The 26,426-nt window shown below is 41.9% G+C and overlaps 1 protein-coding gene across 4 annotated transcripts in view; it reads right to left on the bottom strand.

The window, feature by feature from the left end:
* LOC144679217 (cadherin-18) overlaps positions 1-26,426 on the bottom strand; it is a 714,816-nt gene that overhangs the window by 132,730 nt on the left and 555,660 nt on the right. For all 4 annotated transcript variants that reach the window (XM_078539657.1, XM_078539658.1, XM_078539656.1 and 1 more), the window contains one exon: positions 22,389-22,508. In XM_078539657.1, the coding sequence (XP_078395783.1) occupies positions 22,389-22,508 (120 nt within the window). The remainder of the gene's footprint in view (positions 1-22,388; positions 22,509-26,426) is intronic.

Here is a 26,426-nt window from a genome sequence, read left to right as displayed (position 1 = left end):
ACCATGCCAAAACTGAATTTCTTAGGTAATATCCTCTCAGTTTTTCACTGAGAGAGAGAGAGAGAGAAAGAGGAGCGTGGGCTGGTTAGGGCTGCCGTTTTGAAGGCTATCACATCATGGGGATACGCTGCCTTGGTAAAGCTAAAGAAATCTCAAAATAAGCAGCTGTGATATGAAGGATTTTTTGAGCGTATAGGCCTCTTTCTGAAAAGCAGCACCTCTGACAGTGCAGCATGTTCTCAGTATGGCACTGAAACATGATGCACACATCCTAGAGGATATTTTGAGTTCAGGCCCCACTCCAGCCACTTGAGCATGTCACTTAGGCAGGTGCTCTGGTGCAGTACAGAGAGAGTGCTGCACTGTTAGAGGTTCTGCCTTTCAAAGGAGATGTGAAACCAAGACCTCATCTAGTCTTTCTGATCCTATTGCACTATTCAAAGGGGGAACTATCTTGGTGCTATGGTCAAGTTTTTTTAAAAATCTGCTGTAGGGCATTTACTGACGACCTTTAAACTCAACAGCAACAGCGTTACAAACTGACCCATCCTAACATAACATTGGTCAATCACTGATATTCAGTTACTACAGTTTAAATCTGTTGCTTTTTGTAATGAAAGCAAGTGAGGGCAAGGAAATAGTCTTGTGAAAAGCCCAGGCAAAGATGGTACCACCATGAAACAAAATTATATTATATATTTCTTTCATATATTTCTATCTGCACACTGTTCCCTTTTATGTATCATGTGATTATCATTCTCTGGATGTTCTTTTGCAGCTTTCAGTGTAGCCTTCGTGTTATATCAAATCATTATCAGAAGTGTTTCTATTTTAATGAGGCTTGTTAGTATTATTATGAATTATAGATTTTTTATTCATCCACGAGGTGCGAGCGTTGCTGGTAAGGGCAGCATTCATTCTTCGTCACCAATTGCCCTTTAACTGAGTGGCTTGCTAGGCCCATTTCAGAGGGCAGTTAAGAGACAACCACAGCACCGCAGGTCTGAAGTCACATGTAGGCCAGACAAAGTAAAGATGGTGGATTTCCTTCCCTAAAGGATATGAGTGAACCAAGTGGGTTTTCACATCAATCCAGTCACTATTACTGATAGTAATTTTATTAAATTAGTCATGGAAATCCCAGCTACTATAGTGGGATTTGAGCTCATGGGCAGAATATTGCGCTTATCGGCTGGCCGGGTGCGCGCCCGACCCGAGCGAGGGTAAAATGGCGCGCGATATTTCGGTCGGTGAGTGCACGCGGGGGTCAGCAGCGCGTCAGCTGACAATTAACAGGCCTATCAAGGCCATTAAAGATCTAATTAAATGAAATTTTTCACTGCCCATCCAGCCTTACGGTCAGTGGGCAAGCGAAAAGGTCAAGCGGCCTTTGGCTTTTTGGTGAAGACTCATCCACGGATGAGATGAGGTTTCGATCAGTGAATTAAAAAAAATATGAAAAATGTTTCAAACTAATTTCTAACGTGCCCCTGCTCATGTGACAGCCTGACATGAGGGGGACATGTTATTAACATTTTTAAAATCTGTCCTTTTTATTTTCAAAAATCTTCATCCCCCTGAGGCAGCTCTGTGCCTCAGGGAGCTTTTCCTGCGCATGTGCCAAGTTCCCCGCTCGCCATCTGCTGCCCGCTGCACAGGCAGCGCTGCAACGCGCATTTTACACTGGCGTGAAATTGTGGTCAGCCCCAATCACGGGGTGGGGTGACTGCTTTTGCGGCCGCTCCCACTCGCCCCCACCCAATGACCGGAAAATCCTGGTCCCTATCTCCAGATCATTATTCCCGGCCTCTCGATTACTAGTCCATCAACAGAACCATTATGGTGCCATTCCCTTTGAGAGTGAAGTGGGTTTAAAGCTATAATTTAATCTAGGTTCAGATAACATCCCATATAACAAGTATTTGAAACCCTCGAGTAAATGTCTCCTTCTTCCTCAATTCCAATTATCCATTATTCTACATTTGGAGCTTGCCTGATGTAAGGGAGTTAATAGTGTATAATTTCACAGGTTTTGCGGTGAGAACTCACACAGATTAGAAAGTCAAATGGAATTGAATATAACTTCCCAAATATCACTGTAAAAAATATCATGTCCTATCAAAGTTTGAAATACCTAGTTGCCAGGAGCAACTCTCATTGTATTCTTGGTAATAATAGACAGTACATCTTGAACAAGAAATTCTACATTGGATATAATGTTGAAGAATTGTTAAAATATCTTTCTGCAGATATTATAGTGACAAAAGTGTTTGGTTGCCTAACCTCGCTGACTATCGCTGCATCGCTGCTGTAGAAATCAGCCCCACAGTGTTCATGTTTCCATGCCTCATCCGGTTGTTTTGATGAATGAATGTGACAATGACCACAGTGTAACCTGCTTCCTCTATTGAGTGAGATCCCCTGCAGACTTGGCAACTAAACGGTTGGCAGAGAAATATTAAATATGAATGAAAAATATCAGTAAAAACATATCTCTTTTCTAAACTCATAAAAACATTATTTAAGTGAGGTGACCCATTATTGCTGCATTTCAGGCAAGTTTTTTGTGTACTGAATATTTCTGTGTGTTAAATAAATGTCACAGTTGATAGTGATATGTTACTTTGCCTTTAGAGGAGGTGAAAAAGTTTACTATTTCTAATTTGTCATTAAGTCATATTTCCAAAGAGAAAGTTGGGAACAAGGGAGACCCACCGCTGAGCTTGACATCTTGAAGCAATGAGCGCTTAAGGCTCATCTGTCTTGTGTACAAGAATAATGGCGTCTCAGTAATGACACACAGACCCATCACATCTGCTAACAGCCACATGTAACTGTCTTTCTGTTTGTGCCTTGTGAAGTAAAAATGAAATTTCTGACAATTAACAGATACAATTTAACAAAAAAAGGTCAAAATAACACACAACATCTGTGCTTAAGGTCCTTTGAGGTATAATCAGGTAACATTTATGCTCGTGAAGTGATCTAAAGAGTAAGTAAAAAAGGGCAAGCAATCTGACTGACACAATTTTCAGTGTGGGTGATGGTGTCTTTGATGTTACACCACCAGGCTCCTGTCTTTTTAGATTCCCTACATGGATTGTGGACAGCTCATTAATTTTCACACCTTGATAAGGCACCATCAGCAGTCAGGTTTTGAATCACATATTCTCTCCAGTTACATGCAAAACATCATTGTTTATGGAGTGCTGTGGAGTTACCTATCTTTAAAGGAATGCCCTCTGTCACACAGTGCAGAAAACTATTGAATTATCTAGTATAGGTTAATCTAGAGATCAAACAAGTAATTAATTAGTCACTTGGTTGTACTGAACTTGAGTATTGCTGAAAACAATGCTGTTGAAGCTTTTCATCCTGCCCTCATCAGGACAGATGCAAGCATGCCAAATTTCAAAAGGAGCAACAATTAATACTGCATTAGAAAAGGAAGTGCTGATTGGTTGGCTCTGAATGGTTGAGACGTTGCTATGGTGAATGCATCAGGGAGCTATTGACCCCTTGCTTTTGTTGATTCAATCAAGGCACAAAGCCTGGACATGTGCCTTTCTCCTGCAGAGGACAGGTCCCTGCATATGGATATATGTAGTTTTCAGCAAGGGTAAGTGAGGGACATTCCGAGCCTGAGTGATAATCTTTAATTGATTGTTAGTGTAATTCTTAGCACACTCAGGATTGTTCAGCAAATGCTGTCTAATCGCAGAATCACATTTAACTTTAGACATTATGTTCTGAGCTTTGCAAGCAAGAGTTGATTGAGTGCAGTCAGTGCTCTGTCTATTGCGAACCGTGGAAGGGACATGCTGTTTGATATGATCCACCAGTCACTGGGACGTACGGCCTACATACCTGGCACCACACTGGCACTGAAATTCGTTTACCATGTTACTCATTTGTGTGATAGGCAGAGCATCGTTTTGGCTTGACAGCAGTACCCTGTCAGTGAAAAACACTACTCGTGTTGCCTCTGTACAGTAGCACCGTGAAACAGTTAGCTTCACCTGTTGCTCCATTTTTTGAGGTACTTTACCCCTCCAGAGTAATTTGAGGTAGTCTGGGAACTTTTCAGGTCCAAAAGTAGCAGCCTTAGCCCCATTTGTGAGTTTGTGTGATACGTAGCGAGCAATGATTTGATCGGGTTAGCAGTGTCCTGCAGGATGGCTTTGATATACCCTAATTCAGCATTAGCTTTGCACAGTGAATAAGGCCAATCTTGTAGTGCATGGAGCTGCAGGAATCCCAACGTGTATATTGACCAATGAAGGTAATCTTGCGGTAATAGAGAACCCATTAGCGGATTTCTCAACTAGCATATCGAGGAAAGAGAGCTCGTTAGACTGCTCCATTTCAAATGTGAATTTGAGTGTGTGATTTCTTTATTCTTTCATCAGAAGTGGGTGTCACTGGCAAGACCAGCATTTGTCACCCATTTGTGATTGCCCTTCAATTGAGGGCAGTTAAGCGTCAACCACATTGCTGTGGTCTAGAGTCGCATGTAGACCCAACCAGGTAAGGGTGGCACATTCCTTCCCTGAAGGGCATTAGTAAATCAGACAGGTTTTTGTGACAATCAGTGATGGTGGCATGGTCACCATTACTGATCTATTCAGATTCATTAATTGAATTTAATTTCCACCAGCTGCCATTGTGGGATTTGATTCCATGCCCCACAGCATTAGGCTAGGCCTCTGTACTATTAGTCCAGTGACATTGCCACTACATCACCATTTCCCCTTCCCCCCCCCCTCAAACCCCTGCCATCCACCCTCCATGGGCTGGAGCGCATTAAGATGTGTAAGGAAATTCTTACATGCAACTGCGGATTCAAATATAGCAAACATGTCATCTTGGAAATGTGCAAGGGGTAGGAGGTTAGGGGTAATTCCACCAAAAACATGTTCCTAATGGAGACCATTGAAAAAGCTGGCCCTAGAGGGGCACCCATGGTAACACCATCTATTTGGTCATACATATTGTCATTAAAGCTGAATTCAACTGCGCCAGTTTCTAAGTTCATAAGTTCAATGAATACAGATTCAGAACATGGTGGCAGGTCCAGATTGCCCTGATATAGTGATGTGGCGGCAATGTCTACATCTTCCTTGAGAGCACATTAGTGAAAAGGCTTGCAATGTCGAACCAATGCATGGACACATGTCGATATACAGATCCTGTGCAGTCTTCATAATAGTGAAGGAATCTTTCACCTTGTATGTGGAATACTCACTCAGGACCGGTTGTTTATAATTAAATAATTAATTAGTAATGAACAGTCACCTGTATTACACCAAAAAGTTGTGTGTAGGAAGGTTAATCCATACCATACATCAGGAGGCAGTTTCAGCTCACTGGCTGTGCTCTCACTTCGGAGTCAGAAGGTCAATGATTCAACCCCCCTCAGAGACTTGATGACATGATCAAGGTTGATACCTCAGTGCAGTGCTGAGGGAAGGCTGCAAGTGTCAAAAGCGCCAACTTTCAGATGAGGTAATAAACCAAGGCCCTGTTGGCCCAACTCTTGGGTGAATGTAAAAGGTCCTATAACAGCAGCAGGGCTCTCCCCAGCTCATAGACCTGTAGACGTTTACAGCACAAACGGCCATTCGGCCCATCGTATCTGTGCCGGTCAACAAAGATGTGACAACGCAAATTCCATTTTCCAGTGCTTGGCCCATAGCCCTGGAAGCTATGGTAATGCAACTGAATATCTAAATACTTCTTAAATGTGATGAGAGTTTCTGATTCAACCACCCTTTTAGGGCAGTGAGTTCCAGACTTCCACCACCCTCTCGATGAAAACATTTCTCCTTAACTCCCCTCTTAGCCTTCTATCTCTTACCTTAAATCTATGACCCCCTGGCTATTGACACCTCTACTAATGGAAAAAGTGCCTTCCCATCCACGTTATCTATGCCCCTCATAATCTTATACACCACGATCAGGCCCCTCTCAACCTTCGCCGCTCCAAGGAAAACAACCCCAGCCTATCCAATCTTTCCTTATAGCTCAGACCCTCCAGCCCAGGCAGCATCCTGGTAAATCTCCTTCCCCCCACCCCACCCCCACTAGGGCTATCTATACCCTGCTTGTCCTGCTTTCTACCCTTAATTAGCACATTCCTTAGATAATATCACCACCTTCAACACCTCTTTGCCCTTTTGTCTATGACATCGTTTGGTTATCTCCACCTATCACTGGCCCTCTATCCAGCTCTACTTGTCCCCCCCCCCCACCCCGCCCCTTAAACCAGCTTATATTTCACCTCTTTTCTATTTTTCCTTAGTTCTGTTGAAGAGTCATACGGACTCGAAACGTTAACTGTGTTCCTCTCCACAGATGCTGCCAGACCTGCTGAGTTTTTCCCGGTATTTTTGTTTTTGTTTTTCTCCTCTGCACCCTGTCCTGTTCAGTGTTTATTTTTACTGGCATCACTAAAAACAGATCATGTGGTCATGATAACATTGCTGTTTGTGTGACTTGCTCTGTCCAAATTGGCTGTTACGTTTCTCTACCTTACAACAGTGACTACTCTTCAAAAGAGTTTCGTTGACTGTAAAGTGCCTGAGGATGATGTGAGGTTGTGAAAGGCATTGTACAAATGTGAGTTGTTTCCTTTTATCAAATCAGTCAAACCTGCTACTTTCTCGTCATGTTTGCTCACGCTGTCAAATAAGTCTTCTGCGTTGTGAATGTACTTGTCTATTTATAACACACATCACAGACAAGTGAGTAAACAACAGCCATTTTCACTTCACAACAGGCTGTCCCATAATGCTGCTAATTTGAAAGCCTTGTTACTTGAGTGTGTTGAAGAAGGCTGCTAGCAAGGGCTTTTCGAATAGATTAGATTACCACAGATCATGAGAGGCCAGCAGCAGGATGACTAATTTATGAACACGTAACTAAAGGTCAAAATAAAGAGCAGGTGTTAAGTGCCATTTGTATGCGCATTTTAAAATAGGCCAGAATTTTACACTGATTGGGCGGCCGACCCGAACCCGTGTGAAATTGCGTGAAACGATGTCGGGCACGCGTCCTGACATCATCGCACACGTGAGCAATACTGAGGTCGGTGGGCACGGGCAGGAGTCAGAGCCGCACCAGCCGGCAATTAAAAGGCCAATTAAGGCCATTAAAAACCCTGTTGTCCACAATTTTATGTTGCGAATGTGATTTCCCGCTTGGCACATGGGCAAAGTGGGCAGGCAGCAGCCCATTGTTAATGAGCCTCATCCAAGGGCGGGATGAAATGTCCCGGGTGAAATATAATAAAAGATATCTGGAGACCGATGTTTTTTTTTTGGGTTCTGCTGTCAGGAGCTGGAATGTGCTGCATAGACACAGTTTGGTGCATTTTTTTTATTGCCATTTAATCTGTTCAGGTCTGCAGCTCCCGGAGGCAGCTCTGCAGCAGCTGTCTGCCTTCAGAAGCTCCCACTAGGGCTAGAAGCCCCCACCCGCACCCTCACTTTTGTCAGCGCCCACCCTCTTCCTGTCCCCTCGGCAGTGCTGAGGTTTTCGCAGCGCGCGTTTCACGCTGGCTGACTGGTAATTGACCAGCCAGTGTGAAATTGTGTTCAGGGGCCAATCACAGGCGGAAGGGCATTTCGCGTCCACTTCCAGGCCTGCCAATTTAGCGCGCTCCAAGCGTGAAATTCAGGCCATAATGTTAGATTATCATGAGTGCATTTTAGGATTATTGAGGAATCCTAGACCAAATTTAAATAGACACTGGCCAAATGTTAAGAATTACTGTAAATTTTTACAGAATATTGTCCATGGAAGAGAGAAGGTGGAGCCTGGAGCTCTTCAATTTTTACCCATGTGGCCATCTGAGGGTTAGGGGTTTGCGAGCTGTGTTGGAGAGCTGGGCCGATGTCTCAGCAAACCACAGCAGGCTTTCTAACCAAAACAAAAACAAAAATAAAATACCTGGAAAAACTCAGCAGGTCTGACAGCATCTGCGCAGAGGAACACAGTTAACGTTTCGAGTCCATATGACTCTTCAACAGAACTAAGGAAAAATAAAAGAGAGGTGAAATATAAGCTGGTTTAAGGGTGGGACAGGTAGGTTCTAACCAGCCTGCCTTGGCATCCACACTCCTTTGATACAGCCTCGGACTTGGAAAACCCAAGCCCTGCCTGCCATCATCCCCAGTAGATGAAAATATTGTGGGTGTGGGCGGAGGTGACAGGCTCGGGTTTCTGAATTTGGGAGGTGGCTTTTTTCGAACCCAACACGAAAATCCAGCTTGACTGATTTGATAAAAGGAAACAACTTGAATTTATACAATGCCTTTCACAACCTCACATCATCCTCAGGCACTTTACTAAACTAAATACCTTTGACGAGTAATCACTATTGTAATGTTGTAGTCTGTAAGAGACAGCGTTTATCACAAGTTAAGCCAGGTGGTGTGCAGAGTGGCAGCTGAAATACCACATAGATTGTCCCATGATCAGGTGATCCAGTACTGCAAAAAAATTCAATGACCTGACGAGGGGAAGCAAGGTAAGCTTAAATCAGAACTCCAAATTCTATTATGAGTGATAGAGAAATTGTCGGAAGATTTTTGTCTCTGTAGTTGGTCTTCTTGTCAAGATAGACTTGAGCTAGAAAGGAATTGTTTTTTTTTTAATTCAGAATTTGTAGAAGGTTAGGTACTTGCAAGGTTTGCTTAGCAAGAATCCAAAGGCAAGTAAGTCATAAAAGTCTGTTGCCATGGGAGGCAACCTTTTCATAGTGGGAAGTTGATGAGTTTGATATTTGGCTTTGGTCTCTGCTGCGAGAAAGGTTTTAATGCCTGAAAGGATTCCTGTCAGATTGACTATCACTCTTTGTTTCTTTGTTTTCTCTTCTCAGGGCAATAACCAACAAACAACAGCTTGTATAGCACCTTTAACATAGTAAAACAGCCCAAGGCATTTCACAGAAATGCTATAAAGCAAAATTAAGCACTCAGTCACATAAAGTGATATTAGGACAGATGAGCAAAGGCTTTGTCAAAGATACAGGTGTTAAGGAGTGTCTTAAAGGAGGAGAGAAAGAGGTTGAGAGGTTTAGGGAGGGAATTCCACTGCTTTGGGCCTTTGCAGCTGGAGGCCTGGCCGCTAATGGTGGAGCAATTCGAATTGGGGAGAGCAAAAGACCAGGATTAGAGGAGCGCAGCTATCTCAGAGGATAATTGGACTGGAGGCAGTTACAGAGTTAGGAAGGAGTGAGACCGTGGAGGGTTTTGAAAACCAGGATGAGAATTTTAAATTTTGACTTATTGCTTGACCAGGATCCAGACTGACACACGGGTCTCCAAGGCTGCCCACATGACACTAAGGCTCATCCCCAGCTATACCAAGGCGCAGGGGCCCCAGCGAATGCAGGGACCACATCCTCCTGCTCAGGAACAGCCTCACTGGTCCCCTAGCCTCACCTCGGATTGCACCAACTGTGGTAAGTGCTTCTGGCAATGAGTTTTGTTCTTTCAAAAATGGTTGAATGTATTTCCATTTAAAGTGTTATAACAGGAAAATAAGATGTCCTTCTTTCAAATTGACCACCTCAATGCAGCAATCACTGTTGTTGTTTGGGTTACAGACAAGAATGTAGCTACCTTTATTGTTGAATTCTGTTACTAATGGATTATCTGGTCATTGTCTCATTGCTCTTTGTGGGATCTTGCTGTGCTGCCATGTTCCGACATTACAGGAATTACTACACTTCAAAGGTATTTCAATGGCAGAAAAGAGCTCTGGGACATCCTGAGTTCATGAATATGTCTATATGAATGCAAATCTTTCTTTTTACCACAAGTAAAAAACATTTGCATTGTACTTAGAGCAGAAACATGCCAGGCTCTGCTGGTGTTTATGTCCCGCTTGAGTCTTCTCCAATTCCACTTCACCAACTCTATCAGCATAACCCTTTTCCTTTCTCCCTCATGTATTAATCCAGCTTCCTGTTAAATGCGCTTTTATTTTCCGTAATAATCTTTGATGTGGCGCCTTATCAAATGCCTTCTGGAAACCCAAGTGCAGTAGATCTACAGGCTCCCCTTTATCCACACTGTATGTTACTTCTTCAAAGAACTCTAATAAATTGGTTAAACATGATTTCCCTTTCACAAAACAATGCTGATTCATCCCGATTACCTTGAGTTTCTCTAAGTGCCTAGCTATAACCTCTTTAATGGTCGATTCTAACACCTTCCCCATGACAGATGTCAAGCAAACTGACCTGTGCTTTCCTGTTTTCTGCCCTCCCTCCCTTCTTGAATAGAGGGGTTATATTTGCTAATTTACAGTCTGTTAGAACCTTTCCAGAATCTAGTGAATTTTGGAAAATTAACGCCAACGCATCTACTACCTCATTAGCCACCTCTTTTATGACTCTAGGATGAAGTCCATCTGAACCTGGAGACTTGTCAGCCCACAGCTCCATCAGCTTGCACAGTACCACTTCCCTAGTGATTGTAATTTCACCAAGTTTCTCTCTCCCCTCCAACAGGTTCGTCAAACATGATGTCCCATTCATAAAACCATGTTGATTCTGCCCATTCAGATAATTGTTTTCCAAGTGTCCATTTATCACATTCTTTAGAATAGATTCTAGCATTTTCCCTGGTCCTGATGTAAGGCTAACAGGTCTGTAGTTCCCTGTTTTCTCTCTTCCTCCTTTCTTAAATAGTGGGATGACATTTGCTACCTTCCAATCTGTAGAAACTATACTAGAATCAATAGAATTTTTGAAGATGATCACTAATGCATCCACTATCTCTGTAGCTACCTCTTTCAACACTCTGGGATGCAGAATATCAGGTCCTGGGGACTTATCAACCTTCAGTCCCATTAATTTCTCCAATACAACCTTCTTACTGATACTAATTTTCTTTGGTTCCTCATTCTCCCTAGTCCCTTCGATCTCTGATTCTGGGAGTTTCTTGAATCTTCCTTAGTGAAAACAGACACAAAGTAATCATTTAGCTTCTCTGCCATTTCTCTATCCCCCACTATGAATTCTCCTGACCCTGCCTGTGATGGACCCACATTTGTCTGAGCCAAACATTTCCTTTTTACACAGCTATAGAAGCTTTTACAGTCCATTTTAAAGTTTTTTTTGCTGATTTACAATCATATTTTATTTTCCCTTTCTTTGTCAGTTTCTTAATCCTCCTTTGCCGTATTCTAAAACCCTCCCAACCCTCAGGTTTACTACTATTTCTGGCAATGTTTTAAGCATTTTCTTTTAATCTTATACAATCCTTAACTTCCTTACGGTATATGATCCTTTTGACATAGGGGCTATAAAGAGCCATGGGGATGTGGGGTGGCATAGGAGGTATGAAGGCCATGGGTTTGGGTAGAGGGGCACAAGTTGGTGTAGGGAGTATGTGGGGCCATGGGGGGTGGGGGGGTGGGTGGGTGGGGGGCATGAGGTGGCATATGTCGCATTTATGGGGCATGGGAAGTATGTGGGGTGCTGAGAGAGTGAGGACTGGAGGGCTGTTTTTGTTTTAATCATTTAAAAAAATTAAATTCAGCAAAGTGCCGGAACACAAAGATAGGCCCTGCAGCCAGCCCACTTCCGCATTCGGCAGCCTCCACACTCATTCCGGGAGCGGCGGGCCCAGCTTCTAATTCAGGCCACCGCCCCTACCCGGAATGAAAATTGAAACTGCGGGCTACTATTTTTAAATGTCGGGTTTACAGGGATGGAAACTCTCCTGTCTCTGTACTTCTGACCCAGGATTGAAAATCTGGGCCTGTGTTTACTGTGTTTTTTTGTATTACTCAATAGTATAGTGATTCATTCATCCATACTGTACAGAATTATTGGAAGTCTTGGTTCAGAACGTGATGCATTGGTTTTCTGTGTCAACATGGGTTATTCGGAATGTTCACCAGAAGCTGAGGTTCCAAGGTTTTTTATGAGATAAACTGTTACAACCACAGCCATTGTTATTCACTGAGCAAGTCAAATCCCAGAGGGAAACTTGTCTTGCTGATCATAACCTTTTTTTTGTATTTTGAAAATTAGGGGAAAACTACTGATCCCAGAAGCATAGAATCCCAGGAACACTTTTAGGATTTTAAAATTAAAATATTTATTAACAAGAAGGAAAAAAAAACTTAAGCACCCAAGATTAAAGTTACACAGTTAAAACAGTTTTACAGAACACCCCCCCAAAAAAAAAACCCATTTGGTCAGAACGTACAGATAAACTACTTGGCAACAGCTCCCTTATAGATTTTTAACCATAAAAAATCTAGTAATATTACCCAAGGCAAAAACTGCTGTCGCTTTAGTAAAGGTATACTGCATGACTTCTCACTCTCTTCCACTCTGCTGTGGAAACCCAAGAAAGTTTAGAAGACAAACTGTTTTCTGAGACAAAGACTTTTCTGGCCTCATTGGATGGCTACTTCAGATTTCACACTTTTTGTCAGCACAGAGCTGGTCACAGGACATCTCCCCCACACAGCCAACACAACTCAACTAAACATCTTTCCTTAAATATCTTTTTCCTTTTCATCTTAGATTCCATTGTTCTCAAACACCTCTTTTAACTCAACTTTTCCAAATGTAAAAATCTTTCATGTTTTCCTATCGCCTCTACTTTCGGGTCAAAATAAAATTTAATAACCTCCCCTTGTTTACTTTTGAAACCTTTTGTATGTTGCAAAAATCCCTTGTCACTTCTAAACTCCCTTTTGAAATTTAACAGCTATCCCTACCTATCACCTGATGCAAATTTTAAAACTCAACCTATTTACTTGTAAATCCATTTCACCAGAGCCTCTCATTACAAATGCATACATTAAGCAAATTTACCTTTCATCTTTCAGTTCCCACAGGAAAGCTGTCTCATCCTTTTCCCCAACCACCACTGCCACCCGCGCCCCCCACCCCTGCCCCTGCCCCCCACAGAGCCATCGGTCATTTGTTTCTATGTTGTGCTTTTACAGAGTACTGACCCTTGTTCTGCTATTAACACATTTTGCTTTCTTACCTTTACGCCAGTATCAGCACCTTCTTTAATCTTTAACACAACCATTAACACTCCCTCCATCTTGTGCCCATGACACCAAATCTCTCCTGAGCTCCCATCGATCCCTGACCTTCTATTTTGCTCCACCTGCTCCATGCCCTGTTAAACAGTATAAAATCCATCACATTTCTACTTCTCATTATCTCTGAAGAAGAGTCATACGGATTTGAAACATTAACTCTGTTTCTCGTTCCACAGATGTTGTCAGACTGCTGAGTTTTGTCAGCATTTTCTTGCTTTGTTTTCTGTCTTTACTAACCTTCTGCCAGTTTCAACAATCATGGATCATGGACACACACACACACACATTTACATGAAGTCAGTGAGCTCCAGCTGCTTGCTTGGTCACTCCAGCAAACTCGCCAGTAAAGGGGTTTTCACTTTCAGGATGATGTTCTAGGTCCTGGCAGATAGATGGATGGAAGTGACCATGAAGGAGGGGAGTAATCAATAAGGGATGAAATGATCGGCAGGAAGAGGAATGAGCAACAAGAGAGAGAGAGCAGACTGAAGGCCGGCAATGGTCTTCGCTGTTGCAATGGAGCTGACTGAATTAAAGCACTCCTGCACTTCCTGGCTCCACTTCTTCAGTAGCAGCCTCTAGCTCTCCCTTTAAAGCGCCTCTGGTTAGGAGATAGGTCAATGATGTTTTCCTAAACGCAGTCAGCCTGTGTGTCCAGAGATGTCCAGTTATATACACAGAGCTTCAAACAGATGTGATGTCTCTATTTGCATATGAAAAGGGCCGAATGCCTGTTTCAATCACAGACTCATTGTCAATCTTTACTGACATGATGGATGATGCATTTCTAGTATGTACTGAGTGTCCGCATCCCACCTGCCATACTGGATGCTTAGATATCTGTGGTGTACCTGTCAAACTAGCACACACCATTGAATTTCTAAGCTGGTGGGTGGGGGAAGTGGTTGGAAGCAAATTAAAGCATGCAGCTCGGAAACATCTTTTTGCCTCTGCATGAAGAGGATGTTGGAAAATTCCTGGGGACAGGTTACACACACATCTTCTTGGAAAGAAATTGTGTTAAATACAGGTGAACTTCAGTAGTAAAAGAATACTAATTACTACACCTGTAAAAGGCTATCTGTTCATATATTTTCTTCATGTATTACTATTATATCGTAAGGTGGATATTTGATAAGGAACTTTAACATGTTCAGTCAATGGTTTTCATCCCTACCAATAAGTTATCAGAAGACAACAGTCTCCCTGTCTTCAGTGATTCACATCAACAGGCAACAGAACAAACCATTTACATCCCTGAACACACATTATAACTAACCTGTGTTAAAATAAACCTTGAATATATTTCTCTTTGTTTAAGTAAATCACAGAATCACAGAATTTTAATGGCAAAGAAGGAGGCCATTCAGCCCATCATGTCTGCACCGGCTCTCCAAATGAGCAAATGAAGGATACAATGACATAAATATTAATGTAATCTGCTAGGTTACAAAATAAACAATTGATTTTGATTACAAAATGTGATGTAGATGAAGAGCTTCAAAGTCCCCTTTCTAACTTCCACACCACTCAACTGAAGCTAATGTTTAAAGGATGATCTTTGGATGGAAGTTGTTTCCAAGGAGAATCTGCTCCAATAGTCCCGCAATCTATTGGTGCCGCTCAAACTCTTTGGTTTCTTTCAGTTCCAGACACCTGGAACGTTGTGATCATCAACTTAGAAATGACACAAACACCTTTGTGGAACAATTCCCCTGTAGACTATTGTGTCTGGCTGTTCTTGGCAAAATGTTGATTAAAAATGAATCAAAGTGAAAGAGATAAAGGACTTCAAGTGATAATTGCTCCCTACAAATTCTCCAACTGACAGTGATAAAAAAATTGTTTAAAATGTTCCACACCAAGGCACATATTTTAATTAAAGCTCTCCCATGCTTATGAAGGCGTTAATTGATATAAAATAAATTTATAGGATTAAGTTAGGAAGGTAAAAATCATTTTCCATTTTCACAAGAAGACAAAAGCACTTAAATGTTACCGCTATGTATTAATTAATCCAACAGAAGGTCAAAGCTATTACAGTCTTCAATTGCTAAAATGGATATAGCATCGGAGCTTCCTGTGCCCTGATTCTAAGGGTGATCTAATTTCAGACAGATAAGTTCTGATGACACTTCAAATATCAACAACAGCAGCAACAAAGAGCTCTAGGCTATTTTAACTCCCGAGTCTTATTCAAATGCTGCCGTTGACTTCCCACTCATTCCGGATGAAAATTCACACAGCCTGGAATCTTCCTGCCAATTCCAGGTGTGCAGTCAGTCAGCTTTCAGGCCATCCCAACAGGATCCCCCTGAAATGAAGGACGTTTAGGGGCTCAGGGGTTTCTCATAAGAACAAGAGGAAAATAAGGTAGTCAGAGAACGATTTTAATCCGATCCTCCAATGGGGACCAGACGAGTGTGCAGTTAAAATGTCCCCAGGTACTGACCCAGCCGACAGCCACAAGAAGCTGAGAGGTTTAAACTTTCAATATTTCCATCATAGGTACCTGTCCACACCAGAAGGGTCCTTTTTGACATAAGCATGTCAAGCCCTAGTGATGTAATTGGAACCTGACTGAAAATGTTACCAGTGTGAGAAATGCATGTTTTTAAAAAAAATACTTTTGGGGGATATTGTGTTATTCTGTAAAGAAGGCTGTATGTGCCTGTTGTGTGTGTATGATTTAATTGAGCTGGGCAGGGATTATTAGGAGACAGGTTGTCTGGGGGGTTTAAAACATGAAAATATTAGAGATGTTAGGTTTGAGATACAAGTGAATAGGTTAGATCAAACATTTGCATTTTTTTAGATAAGTTGAGAGTTTCTTTGAATGTCAGAGGGAAGTCAAAGGTGACAAAAAAATCATGTTTGCACCTTGCAGAAGCTCCACAGGTAAATAAAAGTGAGCATATTGTATTTTATTGACGCGAAAGCAAAAACAAAATAGCGACATGAAAGATTTTATATTTGGAAGGATTTGAGTTTCAAAGATGTGTGAGAACAATGGAACCTGAGATGAAAGGGGGGGGGGGAAAAACATATTTTAGAGTTATTGCAGCTGTGAGCTATAGTTGTTGAGCTAGAATGAGCTGGGAGCTGCTGGCGCTGATAACTTTGGGCTGGGAGAAGATGCAGATTTGAATCAGCCATCCAGTCAAGCCAGACATTCTTTAACTGCAAAAAGCAGCTTTGTTCTGAAGTTTGGATTTTTTCAGCAGAGTGGAAGAGAGTTACAGGCCATCTGTTTTGCCTCTATTAAAGCTACAGCAGTTTGCCTTGGATAACATTACTGGATTTTTATAGTTAAACATTTATGAGTGAGTGTTGCCTGGAAGGTGCTTATTTGCAGGTCTAACCAAGTAGAGATTCTTTTTGGGAGAATGTTTTTAACTGTGCAATGGTAATCTTGTGTGCTTAAGTTTTCTTTTATTCTTGTTAATAAAACTTTTACTTTTAATTTTTAAAATTTTAAAAGTGTTACTGCACTGCTTACTGTTAACATCAGTCTGTCATCATCTTCTTTTCAGAATACAAAAAAAACAGTATGGCCCGTAAGCCAAGTTTTCCTCCGGGATTTTGTTTGTGCAGCAATTAACACCGGCTGTGGTCATAACACCATGTGACCTCAACTTCACATTAGGACAGTGAAAAGGAATTTATATTTAAATTTTCAATGGTCTTTCCCCTCCAGACCTCTGCAACTCTCTCTCAATCTCTCAGGAACTCTCTGTTCCTCTAATATCAGCTTTTTGTGCAACTTTCCCTATTTTTGCCCTACTTTTGCAGAATTGCATTCAGTCATTTAGATTCCACTTTCTGGAATTCCCTCACTCGAAACATCGATCTCTCCACCTCCCTCCCCTCCTTTATACGCCCTTAAAAATCCTATAACTTTGCTAAAATCTGTCCTTGTCTCGCTCTCTCTTTGGCTCATCATCTGTTTAGAAAGCTCCCCTGTTAAGCACTTGGAGAGGATTTTGCAATATTGAAACTGTTTCACTATTAAAAAGTTGCTTAGCTGTTTCATTCAAGAAAAGAGCAGATGGGGTTTGGGAACCAAGGCTGGATTGGTAACCTGATCTAAATTGCTTTTGGACAGATCAATAAAAATAACAAAGGTTTCTTGTAACCTCAAAGAGCTGATTGCTGGATTTTTATAAATTATTTGTTACACTTGACTGAGAAATGCTTAAATCCGGAAAGTTGTGAATTGAATGGATTTTTACAGACAAAAAGAAGTGTAATGGTTCCCTGAATCTGATATGAATCCTGTTAAACTACATACTTGCAAAATGCATTAATCAGAGTATGTCAGTGTTTCATATTATCCAATGTTTATGTGTACAATCATCAGAAAAACTGTCCTCAAGAAAATTAAGAAGTTAAAGCCATGTTGGGAAGTATTATGATTCTCTTTACCAGTAGCCAGTATTCTATCTTTCACAGGTGATAAGCAGCCACAATGTGCTACCAAAATGACAATGAGACTAACAGCCCTCACTGTGATTTATGGGTAAGTCATGCAGCAACTTCATATGAGGGTCAGATATGTGGTTAAATTTCAATATCTAAAAGTTGCACTGCATCACCATTTGCTTTGTAAATACAGCATATTGTCAATCTCTCTCAATCTCTCTTTCTCTTTTCTCTCTTAATCCAATCTTTCCTTATTTCTCTTGAATGATTTTACATTGGATTCACACACTCTATTCTACACTTCCTTCTTCAGCCTTCGTGATATTTATTTGCCAATCCTTAAATCTCATTGGAGATACACTGTTTGATCCATTGTTGACCAAGGGCCCAGATGCCCTGTTGATCCTGCTGCACTGTTACTGTCATTGAGTCATAGATTCATTTACAGCACAGAAGGAGGCTATTTGGCCCATCCAGTCCATGGCGGCTCCCTGCAGAGCAGTCTAGTCAGTAACTTTCACCCGCTCAGTCCCTGCGACCCTGTAAGTTTATTTCTTTCAAGTGTCCATCTAATTTCTTTCTGGAATCATTGATTGTTTCCACATCCACCACCCTCATTCTCAGCAAGTTCCAGGTCATTACCACTTACTGCGTAAAAATGTTCTCCTTTCATTCCCTCTGCATCAATCTTAAATCTGTTTTTCCCTCTACCTTAAGCCTGTCATAATCTTGATAACCTCTACAAAATCTCCTCTCAATCTCCTTCCCTCCAAGGAGAATAATCCCAGCTTTCCCAATCTAACTAAAACCCCATCCCTGGAACTATTGTGGTAAATCTCCTCTGCACCCTCTCAAGGACCATCACATCTATTCTAAAGTGTTGTGACCAGTGCTGGACACAGTACTCTAGTTGTGGCCTAACTAGAGCTTTATAAAAATTCAGCTTAACTTTCCTGCTTTTGTACTCAATGCCTCTATTTATGAAGCCCAAGATCCCATATGCTTTGCTAACCATTCTCTCACTATATCCTGCCATTTTCAAAGATCAATACAAACAATACCTGCAGGTCCAAAAATACTGTTCAGTAGTTACAATGCTTTCATGGATGAGATTTATGGAAGCAGCCTTATAACTACATATTGTATTGCAAAGAGTTTACAATTATTCATTTTTCCTCCATTCACTGTGTTCTGTGGGCTGAGAGAAAAATGTCTGGTTTTCGGACAGTTGGATTTGGGGTACTGTACCTGTATTAAATTCCATCTGCCACTTCTCTGCCCATCCTGCTAGCCTATGCCTTGTTGGAGGCTATTTGTATCATCCTCACTGCCACTTTCAGCAACTTTGTGAGTGAAACATTTTTGCGTTGCAGGGTGGAGGAGTAGCAGATGCCATTTGATGTCCTGATATAGCAAATTATACCCCATTGTTTTTAAATTCTACCTGAAAGCATTCTCATGCTTTAATGTGTTTCTGGTTATATATTGTACTTCTGATACTTGCCAGTTTGTGCCTTATATTTCCATTTAGCTAGAAAGAAATATATCCACCAATGTGAAGATTATTTGGGAGCATGGTGGTACTCAGATTACTGGAAGTGGGGGGGATAATTATTCTACTTTAGTTTACACCATCTCTACTGAAGGAGGATTTTCAAATTGCACAAACCCTATGGAACAAGCACCACTGTGAAACTAACAGATGGAGGCAAAATCATTGATGTAATTTGCCTTTGTATCCTTAAAAAGATGCAGTATTTAAACAACATAGCTAGTGTGATGTATGTCATGACTTATCGTGTTGGGTTTAATGCTCCAAGAAGGCTTTTCATTGAAGCCATCAGATAGAATCAGTCAACCATTCCCAACGTCAATGACTCTGGTTAATGACTTTCATTGCCCATTAACAAGAGAAAGCTAGAAACACTCAGACAAGTGTGTATTTCAATCACATCTCTCCATTAATTTAACAGAACATCACAGAGAATTAATATAGCAACAGGCTCATGTTAACTCATGTTTAATTCCTCATGTTTTGCACTGTGTATCTAATTATAGAAACTCTCCTGGAGGACTCCCGGACCAGCTAATCAATTATGGCCAGCTCTGTGGTTGGTGCCAGAGAAATGGAGTGAAAGTCATACACATGACAGCATGGAAAAGAGAGGTAAGAGTTCCCAATGCCCCTTCTCGATCTACAGTATGAGTCAATACCCGATCACATGTTGGACTTAAATGTGGGAGGCATGATTGTGAAATTTATAGATGACACAAAAATTGGCCATGTAGTTGATAGTGAAGAGGATAGCTGTGGTCTCCAGAATGATGTGCCCTGAAGAAGGGTCATACAGACTCAAAATGTCAACTCTGTTTCTCTCTCCACAGACGTTGTCAGACCTGCTGAGTTTGTCCAGCATTTTATGTTTTTGTTCCAGAACAATATCAATGGTTTGGCTGAGCAGAAAAGTGGCAAATGGAATTCAATCCAGAGAAGTGTGAAGGAATGCATCTTGAGAGGGAAAACAAAGCAAGGGAATACTCGATAAAAAGGAGATTGGAAGGGGTAGAGGAAGTGAGAGACCTTGAAATGCACATCCACAGGTCCCTGCAGGTGGCAGGATAGGTGGACAAGGTGGTAAAAAAAGCATATGGAATGGTTCCCTTTATTGGACAAGGTATAGAATACAAAAGCAGGGATGTAATGCTGGAACTGTATAAAATGCTAGTTAGGCCACAGCTGGAATTTTGTGTACAGTTCTGGTCACCACATTCCAGGAAGAACATAACTTTTTCTGGAGAGATCATAGATGAGATGTTTCCAGGGCTTGAAAACTGTAGCCATGAGGAGAGATTGGATAGGCTGGATTGTTTCCCTTAGAACAGATAGGGTGAAGGGTGACTTGATTGAGGGGCTGAGATAGGATAAACAGGAAAGACTCGTTTCCCCTAGCGGAGGGGTCAATTACCAGGGGACACAGATTTATGGTGATTGGTAGAAGAATTAGAGGGGATATTAGGAAAAAAGTCTTTCACCCAGAGGGTAGTAGGTGTCTGGAATTCGCTGGCCGGAACGGTGATTGAGGCAGAAACCTTCAACTCATTTAAAAGGTACCTGGATCTGCACCTTAAGTGCTGTAACCTGCTATGGACCAGGTGTTGGAAGGTGGGATTAGAATGGGCAGCTAGTTTTAGCAGCCGGCACAGACACGATGGGCTGAATGGCTTCTTTCTATGCTGTAACTTTGCAATGGCTCTATGGTTTTCTATGGCTCACAGGTTTGACTCTGGTTCGCAGCATAAGCGTCAGATCCAGGAAACAGCAATCACAACAATTCGAAAGGAAAGGAAACTGCTGATGATAAAAGTAGTTGACATGAAAATGAGCCTAACAATGAAGTAAAAGGCGCTAAACCCAGATAAAATGGAAATGAAAATAGCAAAATCTGTCCACAAACAATGGGAGATATTCAAACAGCAAATGATTAGGATACAGGCCAGATATATTCCAACAAGAAATAATTGAGAAAATCAGTGGAATTCTTTATGGAAATAACAGAGTGAGTGATGGATTTTCACAAGGTGTTTGATAAAGTTTCACGCAGGGTGTTTTTGATTAATTTAAGACTCATGGGGTTTAAGTTGGACTTTGGAACAACAGAGTGAAAGGTTGGTATTGAATCAGACACTTTACAAATCTCATTGCAATTTCAAAGAAGTAGTGGAAATGTATAAAAGGCAGCTGAATCAATATCACCCATTTTGCTATCTCCCAAAGCTAAACGTTGCCTGATGGAGGGCAATTTTGGTGTTTCTTTTGCACTGAAAAGGGGGTTGAGAGCCAGACCAAAATACCATGGATCGGAACATGCAGACTTACCACTGAGCTCCTGTCTGTCCCGATTACCGGGCCAATCCCGACTGAGGTGACCAGAGCTCCTGATACCAATGGGAACCTATCCACCAATGACACATTTACAACCTCTGCCCAGTTACAGGCAGATTCTGCTTTCAGTCACCAATGATTCTAAATGTTGTGAGGTGGACTTTTTGAGTGATCATTAAATGGATCTATAGCTACAGTTGGGAACGCAAATTTGACAGGTCTTTTTAAAACAGTCTTTGTAGGTTTTGAGATTTTCACATTTAATGTACTTCTGTGGTTCAGGAGTAGCATTCTCATCTCTGAGGCAGAAGGTCGTGGGCCTCAACCACACTCTAGATTTTGAACACAAAGTGGGTTTTTGTGACAATTAAAACACTCCCAGTCAATACTGAGGAGTGCCACAATTTTGGAGTGACGGAACTGAGGGAAGAGTGGACTATTGGAGAGGCACTACTAGGAAGTCCTACACTCTTGGAGGTGTCGTCTTTTGGATGCGGTATTAAGTCATTATCCATCCCAGGTGGCCATAAATGATCCCATGGCTTTATTTCAAAGAAGAGCAGGAGAATTCTCCATGATGTCCTCAGCCAATATTTATCCCTCAATCAACATCACAAAAACAGATTATCTGGTCATTATCACATGTTGTTTGTGGAGCTTGTGGTGCACAAGTTTTCTGCTGTGTTTCCTATATTACAACAACCCCTACACTTCAAAAGTACTTCATTAGCTATAAAGCGGTTTGGGTCACCCTGAAACATGAACGATGCTATATAATTGCAAATCTTTCTTTAGCTGGAGGACACCATGCCACCTTAGACAACTGCCACTGATGTGACATTATAAAAAACAATGGGACATCACTCTTTACACATGACTCCATCCTGAATTTAATTTTAAAACGTTGCCGAGTTGCTCTGGTCCATGACAGATTTTGCATTTGCCGTGTAAGTTATAAACATTCCAAAACAGATAAAACCAAAGGGTATTGGAATCCTACCTGTGTTGGGATCCACAGAAAAGTATGGCTGTCCCTGCAGGATACTGTACACCACCCTGGCACTGTTTCCATATGTCGGATCATCAGCATCTGTAGCTGTTATCTGAAGTACTGAAGTACCTGTATAAAGACACAGATAAAAGGACTCAATAAAAACTGTTGGTAAAACAATTTATTGCCCTTTGGAAAACAATGGAGTGCTGTTATATGTTTGGATAAACTCATACATTTTGTTATGCAAGTAACATTACAAGAGGTTTCAATTTTACTGAGGTATCTGTTTGCTCACTAGGTTGAATGCCTTTCCAAAGGGCTTAATTCTCCCCAAAATTAAATATGACTGGATAATTCCAACATAACTCACTGAGTAATCAACATGATACAGTCCATAATTTAACAATAATCAGTAACCATATTCAAGTGGCCATTAATATGTCTGGTGTGGAAAGTTTTTATATGTATTCTTATTCTTGCACACAGGAGAAACAGCTGACATTATACATTCTCATTTACTCTCACATCACTTCTCAGAAATCATGGCCATAAGCATGAACAGCATCACCATGGTCACTAATAAAACTGCAGCGATGCTGAATTAAATTGTATAAAGATGAGGAGGGACGAAATTCCATGGTTCCAGGGATTGAGATGCTGTTGTTAGCTGCAGATGGAAGCAGAATTTGAAGTCAGTCCTGGTCTCCCCAAGACCCCACCCCTTATTGCCCTGCCACAAATCCCTGGGAATTCAGCCAGGTGTTTGATGTTAATTGAGGGAAATATATCACATGATATAATCCTAAGCGCTGAAGATTGCTCAGGATCTAGGAGAAAATTTAACCTTAATAAACACAACTTACCAAAACAACCTCGGAACTATGGATTGGGTTCAAGAAACTGGTCTGCAGAGAATGCAGCACCACCTTTGATTTCACCACCTTTCATGCTTTTAGGTTAGTGATACCAGTTGACTTCTACTGTTTTCATGAGAATGAAAATAGGGAGAGGTATATAATAGGTGGCTGTCACTCACTGCCCTAGCTCGGTGTCAATACCTTGTTTTATAACGTTCTTGTGAAGCATGTTGGGATGTTTTACTATGCTAAACGCATAATAGAAAAGCAAGTTGTTTTGTTCTTGTTATTATTTCACCCAAAGTCCACATTATCCCTGAGCTATTTTGCCCGTCAGAATTACTGGTCCAGACATTTTAGCTTTGGTTTTACTCCTTAGCAGGAATCGGGCAGGTGGGCACAGGAAATGCAGCAAACCACCCAGACGTCCCCAGCACAAGGCCCCAGTGGTTTTTTTTGGCGGGGTGGGGGGTGGGGGGGGCGACACCATTAGGTGGAGCCCAGGGCAGGGGAGGACTAAACCTGCCTGTGGAACCCAGCAGTGAATTTCTGCTGCTTCTGTCCCCACAAGGAATGTCAAAGAAATTAAAGCTGGTCTGCCAGGAACCCCATTTCCCACTCTGACTCGTGGCTAAAACAACAGTTCATGAGGTGACCCGAGTGTGTTCTGCATATAAACCCCTCCATGTCCTGTAGCTTGTGGAGGTAGTTCAGGAGATTGGTGAGTGAGTCCTCTGGATGATTTTAACTCCCTCCTAAAGGTTTCCATTGAGCGGGATGGATTCAAATTGGTCCTTTTTTGTAGAATGTTTCCTAATATGATGTCAGTTCAGCTCCAGTGCAATTTTCAATTAGATTAACTACAAGCACGATACTGTCTCAATTCATGATTCTCCTAAAGCATAACATCCTGATATTGTGAGATTAGTCAAAAAGAAAAGGGAAGCATTCGTAAGGGCTAGAAGGCTGGGAACATATGAAGCCCATGGAGAATATAAAGAAAGTAGGAAGAAACTTAAGCAAGGAGTCAGGAGGGCTAAAAGGGGTCATGAAAAGTCACTGGCAACCAGGATTAAGGAAAATCCCAAGGCCTTTTATACATATGTAAAAAGCAAGAGGGTAGCCAGGGAACGGGTAGGCTCACTCAGGGACAGAGGTGGGAATCTGTGTGTGGAGCCGGAAGAAATGGGAGAGATACTAAATGAATACTTCTCATCAGTATTCACCAAAGAGAAGGACTTAGCGGTCGATTTGTCTATGGAAGAGTGTGTAGATAGCCTGGATCATGTTGAGATCAAAAAAGAGGAGGTGTTAGGCGTCTTGAAGAATATTAAGGTGGATAAGTCCCCAGGGCCAGATGGGATCTACAACAGAGTACTGAGGGAGGCAAGGGAGGAGATTGCTGGGGCCTTGACAGAAATCTTTGTATCCTCACTGGCTACGGGTGAGGTCCCAGAGGACTGGAGGATGGTCAATGTTGTTCCATTGTTTAAGAAGGGTAGCAGGGATAATCCAGGAAATTACAGGCCGGTGAGCCTTACGTCAGTGGTAGGGAAATTATTGGAGAAGATTCTTCGTGACAGGATTTACTACCATTTGGAAGCAAATGGGCGTATTAGTGAGAGGCAGCATGGTTTTGTGAAGGGGAGGTCATGTCTCACTAACTTGATCGAGTTTTTCGAGAAAGTGACAAAGATGATCGACGATGGAAGGGCAGTGGATGTTATATACATGGATTTCAGTAAGGCCTTTGACCAGGTCCCTCATGGCAGACTGGTACAGAAGGTAAAGTTGCATGGGATCAGAGGTGAGCTGGCAAGATGGATACAGAATTGGCCTGGTCATAGAAGACAGAGGGTAGCAGTGGAAGGGTGCTTTTCTGAATGGAGAGCTGTGACTAGTGGAGTTCCGCAGGGATCAGTGCTGGGACCTTTGCTGTTTGAGGTATACATAAATGATTTGGAGGAAAATGTAACTGGGCTAATTAGTAAGTTAGCAGACGACACTAAGGTTGGAGGAGTTGCAGATAGTGAAGAAGATTGTCAAAGGATACAACGGGATATAGATTGGTTGGAGACTTGGGCGGAGAAATGGCAGATGGAGGTTAATCCGGACAAATGCGAGGTAATGCATTTTGGAAGGTCTAATACAGGTAGGAATTATACAGTAAATGGCAGAACCCTTAAGTGCATTGACGGGCAGAGGGATCTGGGTGTACAGGTCCCCAGGTTACTGAAAGTTGCAACGCAGGTGGATAAGGTAGTCAGGAAGGCATATGGCATGCTTGCCTTCATTGGCAGGGGTATTGAGTATAAAAGCTGGGAAGTCATGCTGCAGCTGTATAGAACCTTGGTTAGGCCACACTTGGAATATTGCGTGCAATTCTGGTCGCCACATTACCAGAAGGATATGGAGGCATTGGAGAGGATGCAGAGGAGGTTTACCAGGATGCTGCCTGGTCTGGAGGTTATTAGCTATGAGGAAAGGTTGGAGAAACTTGGATTGTTCTCACTAGAGCGACGGAGATTGAGGGGCGACTTGATAGAAGTTTACAAAATTATGAGTGGCATGGACAGAGTAGATAGTCAGAAGCTTTTTGCCAGGGTGGAAGAGTCAATTACTAGGGGACATAGATTTAAGGTGAGAGGAGAAAACTATAGAGGAGATGTGCGGGGCAAGTTTTTTACGCAGAGGGTAGTGAGTGTCTGGAATTCGCTGCCAGAGGAGGTGGTGGAAGCAGGTATGATAGTGGTGTTTAAGAGGCAGCTTGACAAATACATGAATAGGATGGGAATAGAGGGATACGGACCCCGGAAGTGCAAAATATTTTAGTCGACGTGCAATATGATCGGCACAGGCTTGGAGGGCCGAAGGGCCTGTTCCTGTGCTGTACTTTTCTTTGTTCTTTGTTCTTTGTTCTAAATGGCCTGACCATTATTTTAACATGTCTGTTAATGTGACTAACTCCAAGCTGCAACCATAAAAACAAAACAGGGCAAGTGGTAATTGTGAGGTGCCAAAACAACATTTCACCATTGGTAACAAGGTGAAATAATAGAAGTGTGTAAAATGATGAAAGGATTGGTAAGGGTAGATAAAAGTAGACAGGGGTCAAGTACAATGTGCTATAAACACAAGATCAAATGTAAGAGATTTGGAAACGAGGGCGGGAGAAACATCCTTGCAC

Source organism: Cetorhinus maximus, chromosome 3 (genome assembly GCF_964194155.1).
Source record: "Cetorhinus maximus chromosome 3, sCetMax3.hap1.1, whole genome shotgun sequence".
Lineage (NCBI taxonomy): Eukaryota > Metazoa > Chordata > Chondrichthyes > Lamniformes > Cetorhinidae > Cetorhinus > Cetorhinus maximus.
This window is presented reverse-complemented; position numbering and strand designations above follow the sequence as displayed.